At 40.8% G+C, this 13,363-nt stretch overlaps 1 protein-coding gene across 8 annotated transcripts in view; it reads right to left on the reverse strand.

The window, feature by feature from the left end:
- Positions 1 to 13,363, reverse strand: part of SEMA6A (semaphorin 6A) — a 118,947-nt gene that overhangs the window by 60,334 nt on the left and 45,250 nt on the right. For all 8 annotated transcript variants that reach the window (XM_064641514.1, XM_064641513.1, XM_064641518.1 and 5 more), the window contains exons 2-3: positions 7,009 to 7,146; positions 4,596 to 4,713 (exon numbers count right to left, since the gene is read on the reverse strand). In XM_064641514.1, coding sequence (XP_064497584.1) covers positions 4,596 to 4,713; positions 7,009 to 7,108 — 218 coding nt within the window. In that variant the 5' untranslated portion in view covers positions 7,109 to 7,146. The remainder of the gene's footprint in view (positions 1 to 4,595; positions 4,714 to 7,008; positions 7,147 to 13,363) is intronic.

Here is a 13,363-nt window from a genome sequence, read left to right on the forward strand (position 1 = left end):
TGTCTAACCTCAGCTGTTATAATTTGATTGACAATACGGTAGACAAAAGGCTGACAGCCACAAAACCATTCCCAGAAATCATTCTTCTCTTCACACACTGCTGGCCAAACTAAACTGTAAAATACTTTTCTGAAAAAAAGTTCTTTTTTTTTTTTTTTCCCTCACATTTACTGAGAACCTCTCCCTCTCTAAAATTAACTGCCAATCTCTTCTTGGAAAGAGGAAATAGACTCAGGTACTCAGGTAAAGAGATATTTTTAAGCATTTTCCTCCGTGTAAGCTGAGAACAAAGACAGCTCTGTATGGAAACCAAAATTTGAAAAAACCCACCAACCCACAATGCTGTAGTAACCAGCACATCAAACTGGGACTAACCGTCTCATTTTTCCTTGAAATAACATTGGCTTTTTTCAACATGCGGGAAGCTGCGCAGCTGAAGCACGATCCGCAGCATTTGAGGGGTCTGCTGAAAGCAGGATAGAGGCTGTTTCCATTTTAGAAATCCCTGCTCTCAAGGTTAGCTTTGTTTTATTCGGTTTTGGGGAAACAGTACTAGTCTCTTAAACAAAGCAAACACAAAATACTGCTGTAAGAGAAATAAGCAGAACTTCTCTCAGGTGGAGAAAGAGGCAGCACTGGTGTGGGGAACTGGTGTTTAAAAATTTGTCTGCTATGGACCTTGAGGCTGTTTGCTTTGTAAGATGCCAAATTGAAGAGTTGTGGGTTTTCTTCTCCTCCAGACTGTAAAACTAGAGCTGTCATTTTCTTCCAATATTGGTTTAATGCTTCAGTTTATTATTTACCTGACTTTAGTGACAGAGCAGTGGTCAGTGTTGGTGCTGGACTAAAATTACCTATTAGCATGATATCAGTTTCACAGATTATGGCACAGTTCTTTCTTTATGTACATTGCTTTCTGTTGCTGTCACTCCTGCTATATAAACAGTGGTGGAAAAAAATCTCTTGAATTGCAAATGAGGTGCTGGTGGACCTCTAAAAACCTTCTTCCAGCACAGCTCTTGATTTTAATCATCAGTCTTGCTTTCCAGCAGTTACAATCTTTTCATTTTCAACAAGACAATTAGAAAATACAGTGGTGGTACTCAAAAAGAGTAGAGTTATTTAGTTCCACTCTCAATAAAACAGCTTTCAGAGGACTTATTTCTGGTTCAAGAAACAGTTCAAAGAAAACTAAGTTATGGGATTGAAAGAGGGTTAGCATCAGGAAAATTACATATAATTTTCTCATGCCGAATGTGAAACATAGTTGCTGACAGTGTCAGGCGAGAGCGAAAGAGCTGTCAAATTCGGAGGAGGGCCAGCTAACCACAGACAATGTGGGATTGTTCTTGCCCTCCTTTTCCCACTGCCGCCCAACTCCTTCTATCTACTAGCTGTGGTATGTGTACAGCTTACTGCTAATTAAGTTATTCTAACACAAATTTACTTAATCCTAGAGCTTCCGTTTTTCCCACCTCCAATGAGCAGAACCGAGTTTTGTTGCCATGGCATAATCTTGTCGAGGAAGGGAATTTAAATAATGCCACCGGCTGTGCTTGACCCTTGGCCACTCAGTGCATCGTCTGGAAACATGTAACTGCAAATGAGGAGGGAGCCATCCCATCCCAGTGCTCCGAGATCTGTTTTGTACATACACATGAGGGGTGGCAGATAACATGAACAAAAGCTGGCACTGCATGAGACAATGGGAGGAGGAGACACAGCAAACTTAGAAAAAGGGGTGTGGGCGTGGGAGTGAGCGAGCACAAGTGAGATGGTGAGGGAGTACCCTTCCCACGAGAAAAAAGAGAAAACAGAGCTGGTCGTTTGCAGACTGCAAGCCAGATATTCAAACAGTAAGGCTTCCTGGGCTTTGGCTGAGTTATTCTGATTTATATTGGTTGGGTATCTCTGCCCGATAACACGAAATAAAGCCTTTCTGAAGTGACACAAAATTTTACTTGGTAATAGCTAATACTGGAGTCATGTATCTCATACAACAAAATAAGCAACTGACAGAAATTTTGCTTTACATCAGCTGCTCACTAATAAAATGTTAGCAATTCTCAAATCTGAGTTAGCCTCTCTGGTGCACAGAAACTGTCTGCAAAAATCAACACTGGATTTTCTAAAACAAGCAAACAAAAAAACCCAACCTAAACACAACAGTCCTAAAATAAATACTCTCAATATTTAATCATTTGTTTTGATTGCTTTTCAGATAATTGAGTACAAATATAAACTTAGCATTGCTATATTTCAATGTATAAAAAAACCATGAAAGCAACATCTGATGTAACAGCCAAGAGATTTATGTTAGCTACAGTTTTCAATGAATCTTGTTACAAAACTCTTTGAGAAACACCTTTGACTGTGTACAATTTGCTTTCAGTCTCTACTACTGCCTCTGAAGGAGATGCGGTATTTGAATTACAAACTTTGAATCACATTAGATACTGATGGATGACTAATTTTCTGAAGTTTATTACTTAAAGATAAAAATGACCTTCAAATTTTAACTTGTATTGCATATACTTCTCAGCTCAAGAGGGACCTTATTCAGTTACACAAAGATGGGGAAAAGAATACGTCAAAGGGTTTTTGAGTTACCAAAGGAAAAGAACTGTAAGAAGATTTTTTACATGCTTGTATAAGCACAAAACAGACAAGGTCTTTATTCTTTTTTGTAGGTCACAAGACCCTAGTAGTATATAAGAACCTCATTGTAGCAAGTTGTTTTATACAAATACAAAAAATGCATATTCATATACTAGTACACATGCTGTCCCCCAAATATTAGCATTCTTTATATAATTTGTGCACGCAGTGGTTTCATATCCCAAAACTGTTTATCTGGGTTTTCCCATTGTAATGCCAGTTGCTTGGGCACTGCAACACTCTAATTGTGTCAATCTCAGTCTGGGAATAAACTATGAAAACAGCAAAGTAAAATCTACAAAACAGATTTACCACCATCTCACTGCAAATGATTTTCTAATTTAAAGGGAAACAAACAAGGAGAGCAAAAGGAGCTCAGCCATGAAAAGAAGGAAATCCTGCCACCACCTTTCAAATCTCTTTAGCCCTTTTCCCTGTCACACTCAATAATGACACTAAATGCAGCAAAAATACTGTCTCTGAGTTCTGGTAAAGCACAGGGCTTTGCCACTTGGTGCAGGGCTGTCCTCTCCTTGTGCCCTATAACCAACACCACCATAGCTCCTCTTCAAGGATACTTGCTCTTTGCCTGGGCTTGATGAGAATGTTTGGCGTGAGTGAGAACCCTGAGCTCTGCCACCCAGACCCTGTGCAAAGTGGCATATGAAAGAAGCCTAAAGAAACTGCAGTTAGGCCGTGCAGCTGCAACGGCTGAGTAGGGCAACAGTTAGAAGTGTATTCTTCTAGCAGCCAGGGACATGACTCTGAAAATGTCACTCAGTGACCGTACTGGTGTAACACAACTAATTACTTGGTGCTGGATGGAGATCCACGGGCAGATCTCTCCCACAAGATGCATCCGACCACCCAGAAGATGGGGAGTGGCTGCTTGAGAGGAAAGCCAGGCAGCTCCTGGAGGCTGCCAAGGGCTTTGAGGACAGAGCTGGTGGTGAGAGGCTGCCTGTTCAGCAGCTGTTCCCTCTCACCTCCTGGCCATCCCACCCGTCGCTTCTCCCATCTGCAGCAACCGCCTGGCTCTCTGTGGCACATGCAGAAGAGTATGTATTTCTCCAATGGAGGACCAGAAAACAGGCAGGAAACGAGCTGCTACTGGAGAGGCAGCTTGCAGGGAGGTCTCAAACAGGATCTGGGTCCAAGAGCTCTTAACCTGGACTAACCGCCCTTGCTACTCTGGACCCATCTTGCACTCATTCTGCATCCCTTGTGTAATTCCTACTCTAAAATCTCCTTTGCTAACAACAGGCAAGGAAATGAAGTGTTAATATCTGATCTGTGCCAGGTTGGCAGCTGTATAATGGGTGCAGCTCCACTGAGGCTGATAGTGCCAAGCTGAGCTATGCAAACTGAATGAGTGGCTCTATATGCAATTTTTATAATAAGACGTGCTTGTGTCTGCACAGTATAGCTCTCAAAAAAAATCCAGACACTAAATTCAGTTAACCTTGCAGAAGCATGTTTGCTTCTTTTTTTTTTTTTGTCTTAAGACAAAAAATCATGCCTAAACCAGCAAAATTACATTTAATAAGACTTACCAAAAAGTGCATTTGCGCACCAGCAAAATCATTCTCTAAAATTATCATTATTGGTGAGCAGAAGCAAAATAGAAGGATGAGGACAGACTTGCTCCTCCATGGGAGTAAGAAATTTCTCTGGCATCTTCCCTGTTGCAGGACTTAAGGGGAGGCAGAAGTCTGTAGTCTTGAAACACAGGTGTAGCTCGTCACAAAACTGAACTTTAGCAGACCAACTAACAAGGTTTCCAATCTGTCCTACTAATTACTTGCAAAGCTCTCTCTGAGTGTAAGAAAATCCTAAAAATAACGTGTCCATCAGAGAAGAACTCAGAACATTCCTCGTCTTCTCCTTCCTCCTCTTAAAGCAGTAAGAGTGGGGCATCAAAGCAGGAGACTACTGACCTAGCAGCAACGTAGAGGGTCCTGTTCATGACCATGACAAGCTGGATGTCCAGCCGGTGCCTCTGTGTGGTGTTCCGCCCTGGTTTGTGACCCACAAACACCGGATACTGTCTTGTATCTGTAGGAAGGAAAAAAAGTCAACGGGGTCAAAAGAGGATAACAAACTGAAATGTGCTAACATGGGTTATGGGGCCCAGCTATAGGAGAAATGTGTGGCTTCTGTTCTGTTCTGGAAACACAGCCTGGGGTTGGAAGGCAAGAGCATAGGGAGCTGGAGAGTTCTTCAAGGTTACAGTCTCTGCAGCTGCAAAGGAAAAAGTCATCACCTTTGTAGAAGACAAAAACTGTGAATTTTGTTTAAGGATAAAGCTGTTCTGGAGCTCTTGGCACACAGGTAATGGCACTCTCTCACAGTTTTTCTTTCACTGCTTGCAGAGCTCAAATGCTTGCTCCTGGCTGCCAAAGTGTGTCTAGCAGGACAAAGCTGTTCCACAGTGGCCCATCAATCACCACAATGACTGGACTGGTACTAGCTAAAGCAAAAGACTTGGCTCTCCTTGGTTCAGACTGCCAGTTCCCTGGGTTTTCTACAGGACTGGACTGCCATCATACAACAGCTGCAGGGATTTCTGAGAAACAGTGAGAATTCACCACTTGAGTTTTATGAAGTGAAAGTCATCGCTTATTATTCTGGCAACCAGCCTGATAACGCCAGTTCTTCTGGCAAGTAGACAACTTGAATACTTGAATACTGACTGGAAGGCCTATACTGAGCTTATGCTATCAACAAGTCAGCTTTCCCCCTCAGTCTATCAGTCAACAAGAGCATTTATGGACTATTCCCATTGCTCCCCAGATGATCGGTGTGTACAACCTATAACAACAGCGGCCACTTTACAGTTAGACCTATACGTATACATCATCATGACATCTACATGCACAAACCAGGGAGCCAATTAAGTAAATAAAATGACAAAAGAAAGGAGGATAGTCCTCTGACAAGCATCATCATCAGAGGAGAACTGCTGTGTGTGTTATATAGAGCTGACTACCACCTAGCTATGCCTGAGCCTTTTTCCCATAAATATGCTCTCCCAAAAACCTGCATACGTTTGAGGAAGTCGATTTCTTCAGAAACTCACCCACTGCTTTAGTGTTCTCCGCTATTGTCTTCTAAAAGTATTCCACCTGTTAAGCTTGGTCAAAATATTGATTCACAGCATGGCTTCAGCTAAATACCTGGAAGTGCCATGTGTCAGAAAGCCTGTGATAAAACTGGACAGAAACAGGAACTTCTCTGCAAACCAGATGCTGAGAACTCCTGAAGAAACAAAGTAAAACACCAGGCAGGATTTATGTTCAGAAGCTTAATTCTTCTGAGCACGTCCTATATGCAAAATGCCAAGATTAACTGTCAGGCTGTTTTCTATCCAGTAATGTTTCCTCTGTAACTCAGGGATCTAGCACGAGCAGGGTGCCTGTATGTTCATGTGCACCTCAGCATGCCATGCTGCAGAGGACAAAGTTATCCCATGTTCCATTTCTCCAAGGATCAAGGCTGGCTATTTGTATGTTAGCATGAATGATTAGCACCACCCTTCTGGAGTGAGAAAATGTTGGTGCTGAAGACCCAGTGGTCAGTCTAGACACCAGGGGTTTCAGTGGGGCTTGCTTGAGAGCAGTTCTTCCCTGTTCTTCTATCCTAGATGTCTATTAGCATTTGCAGAACATCAGGTGTGCCCTGGAGTCTTGTCTTTCAGTTGGTGTCACACAAGTTTATGGGTGCCAAGGCCATCCCTGAGCACAGTAAACAAGGACAATCAAGATTCACTTTAAAGTCAAATTCCTGACCAAACTTAGGCCTAAACACAAGCCTGCTCTTGGTTGAGTTGCTACTCCCCAGGATACTTTTAGAGGCCTAGATCCTAAAGATTTTCTTTAAAACATATGAAACCTTCGGAATCAGTTAAGCTGGGCCTGATGTGCAATGTGAAATTCTGTGAAATGCACAGAAAGTTCTCCACCTGTTTAGCCAACAAATCTCAATATGACTTGCAGCTGTTGGTGTTACCCTATGTTTTGGAGAGTTTGCGAATCTCTGCTGGTAAGAAAGGAGGGAGATCCTGTGAAGGAGATACTTTGTCTTGATTTGGTTTTTAGCTACATTTCTAGCTTAGAAAAAAATGCCTAATGCTCAAGCAGAACTTAATGAAGTAAGTTCAATTATTTGTATTAGATCAACAAACAATAAGACCACGTGAAAGATCATGTTCCTATATTAGTATCTGAGAATTTAAATTGGCTGATCTGGCAGAAATCAAGAAAAACAGCTTTATTCACTGCAACTGTGATAAAATAATGTTGAAGTCCCCTGATCAGTATTATATGAAGTTCTCTGTCCCCTTATACTTACAGTTGCCATGCGAAATACTGATAGGCTCAGAATCTTCTGGGAAACCAGCCCCAGCAAAGTGTAGCAGTATGAAATATAGCAGCAAGGCTTCTGACCTCATAGTAGTTCAGCTGTGAGGCTTCACTTCTTCACTTCACCCTGTGGAAGACAAACGAGAATTTAAGCACCTTCTGTTGAATCAGTTTAAAGAGTCAATGAAAAGTAGAGGGAGCTTTTCCTCTCCTCAAGCCTCTCACTGTACTTGAGGATGCATGTTGTGTTTCTAAGTGGAAACAGCACTACTAGGTCAGTTCTTCTTTAGCCCATGCCCTAGGAGTGCCACATCTTACTCAAGGATAGACTTAAGTACCTATGTGTTGCAAAGAATTTGCTACCTCTGCTGCTTATTTGCAATAAAGACACTTCATCCCCTGCACTGATAAACAGCTGACAAGAGTTTTCCAAGAAATATTTTATTTCCCCCTTTGGTTTACAAAATTGGATGATGACATGATGACACACACCATAAATAAAAAACCCCACACTACATTATTCTGGTTAAAAAGAGATTAAGGGTTATACTATGGGACTCATTCATACCCTGCAGAGCAGTGAATCAAGTGAAGAAACACTGAGAGAACTTGATGGAGCATGCAGAACATGTCATTGGGTTTTACCATAAAAATATGTACCCACAAATTTAGGTGCTGCAAAACCAATACCGCAATTTGTGATAAAATAAGGGAGAAAAGAACCATCCAAACCCAGCATTTTTTCTCCCTGTGTTCCACTGATGCATTAATTCATTCACATTTCATGTACAAAAATATCCCTAAATCTTGAAGATAAAAGGAACCACCGGGGCCTTTGGATACAGTGAAAGAAAACAGCACATAATACAGTAAATAGTTCATAATTCCCAGGCAAATTTCACAGAGACATTGATCTGCAGGGGAAATCAGTGCAAAAGTGGGGTTTTCTTTTCATCCCTTCCACAGTTTCAAACCTTTGATGCTGCCTGCTAAAGATTCCTTTTGAACAAAGCTATTTTACAGTAGTCTGTCAGTCATTCAAGATTTATGGGCAGAAAGTCAAACTTCATAACCTACACAGTCTTTGAAACTTAATTTGGCAAACAAAGTGCTAACTTGCCCTTCTGCAACACTATTTAATATTAGATACCTACGTCTCCTTTGCTGATGCCAAAAAAACCATTAACAAGTCTTGAGTGTTGGATTGTCATTTGTAATTTCACAGATACGGCTGATTCCTCATTTTTTAACCAATTGAAAAATGTCAAAATAATTAATTTGCCTCATCACATATTTGCTTTCAAATAAAATTTCAGTTCCTATAAATGGATTGGAACAGGGGCTCTGTTGCAGGGTGGTAGAGTCCATAAGGACTAATGATTTATTATACCCCGTGTTAGCCTATTATTATTTCAACACACAAATTGGAAATCTGGCTGATTCTCTATTTCTATTAACAAAGTAACTGAGAGACAGAGTTAGACTGAGACTGGGAAAAAAAATGTAAGGCAATGACTGACATCTTAACTGAACAAAGTGTCAGATGGATAGCAAAGGATAAAAATAGCAAGAATAAATGCGACACAATGCAGACACTGTCTGTCTATTATACTTTATAGGAAAATGCATACTAGAAGATAGTACATACAAGCCCCAAGAGAACTATTTCAATCTAGCATTGGTTAGGCCAATAGCTGTGTATGATTACTGACACAGCTATGTCTGCCTGGAAACACCTTTCTCTACCTGATTTCTCCATTTGTCTCTTTAGTCACCTCTTACATTTTCTCTTGACTGCTAGCTCTCTGGGGTAGGAACTGTTTCTTTCTATTTGTTGTCATTTGGGGCCCTTAGGAATGCCCAAAGTAGAAATAAGCAGCAGAAGTAAATAGCACGCTTGGAAACACAGTTTCCCTCAAGAAGTGTTAATTAAAAGTAAGATATACACATTAAAGGGGTTTATTCCTTTAACTCTATGTGATGTTTCAAAATGTCACTTTGCTGCTCAAAACATTTTGCCCCTATAAGCACACTGCAAAGTGACAAAACAAACTACCTTAATACATAAATAGATTGAAATTCTTTTCTCCTTGAAATTCCTACAATCCAATGCAGAAATCTTTTCTGAAATGCACATGAGGAACAACTGTTTAATGGGAAGAACTTATCAAGCAATCCAAATCTTCCACTTAAACTGTATTCATGTACAGTATTAGTCTGCAGGCTGACAATTCAAACTGCTTGGCCTGCAATGAGACTGGAGCATAAGAATAGTTGCTTTCTGTTACTCTCTATCAGCACATAATCCACTATCTAACAATGTGTATGCTGTGAGGAAAGCATCACAGTATTGCAGACATAACTCTGCCACCCCCCTTTAGAGCTTGAAAAACTTTTCCCATGGGTGAGTCTGCACCATCACTCCCTACTTCTCATTCAGACATGTGTACTGCTCTATGTAAATATGTATGGGAGACAGCTTCCAGGAAAATGAACAGTGCCCAGCACACTTACTTTGTGATTTCATGTGCATGCTATTGGGCCAGATCTGTTTTCTTTTACCTGGCAAATGAACTGACATAACTTTGTAGGTTTTTAAGCACATGAAATTCTCTGTCATTCTTAAGGGGATTTTTCTGGGCAAGAAAAGAGGGAGAAGAGAGAAAAAAAAATAATTCTCTGTTGCTCTAGTGCCAACATAATTGTTCCAATTCACACAAAGTACATGCAAAATGTCTACTTTGATCTGTTAATGATTCGAGTAGATGACACATATTTATCAATGCCTGTGCCAATAAATTAACACTGAGGAGGAGGACTCAAGTTGCACCTAAAGGCAGCTTTTCACTCAGAGATAATTATTCAAACATATTGTTACTTTTGCAGTTCTTACGATGGTGGAACAAGCCATACTGGCTCAGTGGAATTTCAGAAAAGTGCTGATTCGAGAAGGTCACATTTATTTTTGGTACAATTTTCCCTCTGGTTGGGCCCCTGGGAGTGATATAAATGTTCTCACTCGCAACTCCGCTGCAACTACTTTCTAATCAAAAGCGAACGCAGTGTCTGAGGAAGCACGAGCAGTCAGGCAATGATGCAAAGCAAGTACAGGCACTGTCTCCAAATTGAAGTTTTGCAAACATCAATGGAGAACTCTCCACCTTCCATGGAGAGATCTGAACTGCAGTTCAGTCTGGCCTGCATTAAGTCATACTGGCTGAGAGAGAACTGGCTCTGAGAACTCCAGTTCTCCCTGTTCAGAACATTACTACTAGTAATGTTCTAACACGGTTATTACTCTTCTTGAAAGAAATTAGTGGTGACAAGAAGAGTGAGTTTTTTATGGTGGTCTTTTATGACCAAGCATGCTATCAAAATACAGCCATGCAAATGTTTAAGGGCATATTTTATAATCTATGTCTAATGCAATGACTTGTAGCCATTGAGTTGGCAGAGTAGATTGAATTTCTTCCAAGGTTCAAAAAAACCACAAATAAGCTGCTTTTTGCATTCCTACAACCAATGCAAATACAACTTTATGCTTTAGTGCTGGTGCTCTGTTCTTCTTTCTGAAGCTGATGGCTTCAAATACTTATACAGGACATCTTGTTTTGGCTACTTCTGTGCTTCCCTCCTTTTTTTCATATTATAGTTAATTATAAATAAACCATATGATCACAATGTATATAGAAATCAAAGGTTTCTCTTTTTGTACACTTCAGCCCAAAGATGAACCACTTCTAAGTAGGATGTTTAGATACTAGTGCAATAAGTTGCTATTACTACTATTTTTACTTATTCAGAGTCTATGTATACATATACATATTCATATCCATTTATCATCCACATATAAATGCTGGATTTAGGGTCATTTAATTTTGTAAAATTCATGCTGTTGGCATGAAGGAGTTTCTGAAGCTAAGAAAGCAATGATCATTTCAAAACATGTAGAAAAGTCTGACATTTCTGTGCCAAGTGCTTTCCACTATGGCTATCCATGGCTATCCAAGCCAACAAGAAGCCATCATGATATGCTCTGCTTTTTGCTGCCTGATATTTTTAGCATTTACAACAGTCTGGGTGGAAGTACACATAGAATAGCTGCTTGGCCAAGGAATTCATTACGTGGCTTCTGCCTTAATACTGCAGTAACCAGGTTATTTTATTTGTGGCTTTTAAGTTCCAGAATGGTTATACAAATCCAATGAAAAATCTAAATGGAAGAGTGAACTTCCTGGTAAACTCCATAAAAGTGCAAGGCCAGATTTGATCTTGAGATCAAACTTAACAGCAACAGCAATGACACACTTCTTCCATATTAGAAAATCTCCCGTGTTGTTGCTTTGGCCTCACTGTATGTTCAGCTAATCCCAGTGTAACTCCAAGCAAAATCAAAGTATGCAACCATGTCAGAATTTTCCCATGGCATAGTAAGCCTGCTCAGTAATGGACAGATCTTGTTATATTCACTTTTTACAAACCTTCTTTTCATCATGATGGGTTGTGTTCATACACAGCAGCTGCACTTTGATCCACAAATTATGAAGCTTAATGTGAGAATTACCAGATAAAATTTAATGGTTTGTGTTATGCATGAAGCAGGACCAGAAACCCTATCAGCCCTAAAAGTCCATGACTGCCTTAAACAAGCTCTTTTGTTTCTACAAACATGTAGAGTTAACTTATTCTTCAAAAGGACAGTCTAGTAAGAAGGAACAGCATTTAACCAAATAGTGAGGAAATTAAAAAGTAAAGTCAGATGAATTTGAACTCCTACATAAGGAAAAAGTATGACTGGCAAAGCAGTAGCCTATGTGGACTGGTCCTGGAAACACTCAGCAAATAGCCCTTAAAATCATATGCAGCAAAAACAAATGTACCATTAAAAAACAGGGAAGAAACCAATTTGAGTTGCATAATAGAGGTAAAAAAATTGGAGATTCTCCTGTGGTAAGAGTTTTAAAGGCATATAAGTGATTTAGGAACCCAAGTCCTACTTAAGTGTCCCATCAAAAGAAACTTACAGAGCAAGATCTACCCCCACAAAAAAAGCATGTATTGATCTATACAGCACATGCTTTGCTGTGCTGAAGGCAGAGTGCAGAAACTAGTCGGCCAACCTGACTGCTGCTTCCTGCTATGGTACTGATTTGCCATGAGATGCTGGCAAGTATCCTTCAACTCCTTTGGCTAAGTCTTTGGAAATCTCTGAGTGGAAAACACCGTTAGTTCTATTTACCCCTTTAAATTCACAGTTCCTAGAAAGTGAAAGACGAGTTCTGTACAAGTCAGAGGAAGGAATTAGGAATAATGCAACAACAAAAGCAAAAAGAGAGGAATACAACCTGAAGGCTGCAGCTTCTGGAGAATGAGGAAAGTTAGGCCAGAACAGCAGAGCTGTTCAGAAGAGTGTCCTTTGTCTATGCCTGTCTGGGTGGTGGGTTAGCTGCTGCTCAGCCACCTCGCATGGCTGCACCAGGCAGCAGAAGGGATCATAAAAAATGCCCACGTCGAGTGGTGCCAAGGGGATCAGACAGATGTGAGCAAACAGTAGATCAGTGAGTGCTTGGGGAGCTCAAGAGAGTTGAAACACAAGTGGCTATCAGCAAGACACAGCATGGAGTGCCAGACATTACAACTGAATTGGCACATGGTAGGACATTGCCTAGGATGGACAGCTTTTTTGCCTCTGTTGTACTTTCTCTACTGATTGCTGCTCAGTCACCTGAATGGTGGTGCAGGTGGCCACAGAGACTTAATGCCTCACTACCAACTTCCAACATCTTTTTGTGACTGATGATGCAGTCATCATTTGTCTTTCCTCTCCTATCCTGCTCCTGTTGTCTCTACAGCTGGCCATTCACTTCATGTCGCCAAAAGAGCACTCTAAGCACTCCAGGTAGCTGGCCCTTATGCCAGACAGGCTGGTGCATGAACACATTGGGGTAATCACCTGCACTCCTTCAGATCTCATGATAACACAGGGTTGCTCCTGAATGCTGGTGAGGGGAGAAAGGCAGTGCCCAAAAGAAGCCCCCACCTGTCTGGCAACACTGTTGACCCTAAATTATGTGTATAAAGTGTACTCTCTCTCATCTTTGGTGTGTATCAAAAAGTTCTCACTGACTGTAAGAGGACTGCATGGGTGCCCTCTGCTATACACGCTTTACTAGCACTTAATTGGATTCAGTACTGCTTACTCATTGCCCAGCTGCTGTGGGCTGCATGCCAGGCATGACGATTAGGCCCAAGGGAAAGACACCAATGAGAGTGATTTTGCCTCATATAGTAAGCAACAGCATCTACCTTCATTAAAAAGAATAATACAAACTTCATTGCTAGTT

Source organism: Pseudopipra pipra, chromosome Z (assembly GCF_036250125.1).
Source record: "Pseudopipra pipra isolate bDixPip1 chromosome Z, bDixPip1.hap1, whole genome shotgun sequence".
Taxonomy (NCBI): domain Eukaryota; kingdom Metazoa; phylum Chordata; class Aves; order Passeriformes; family Pipridae; genus Pseudopipra; species Pseudopipra pipra.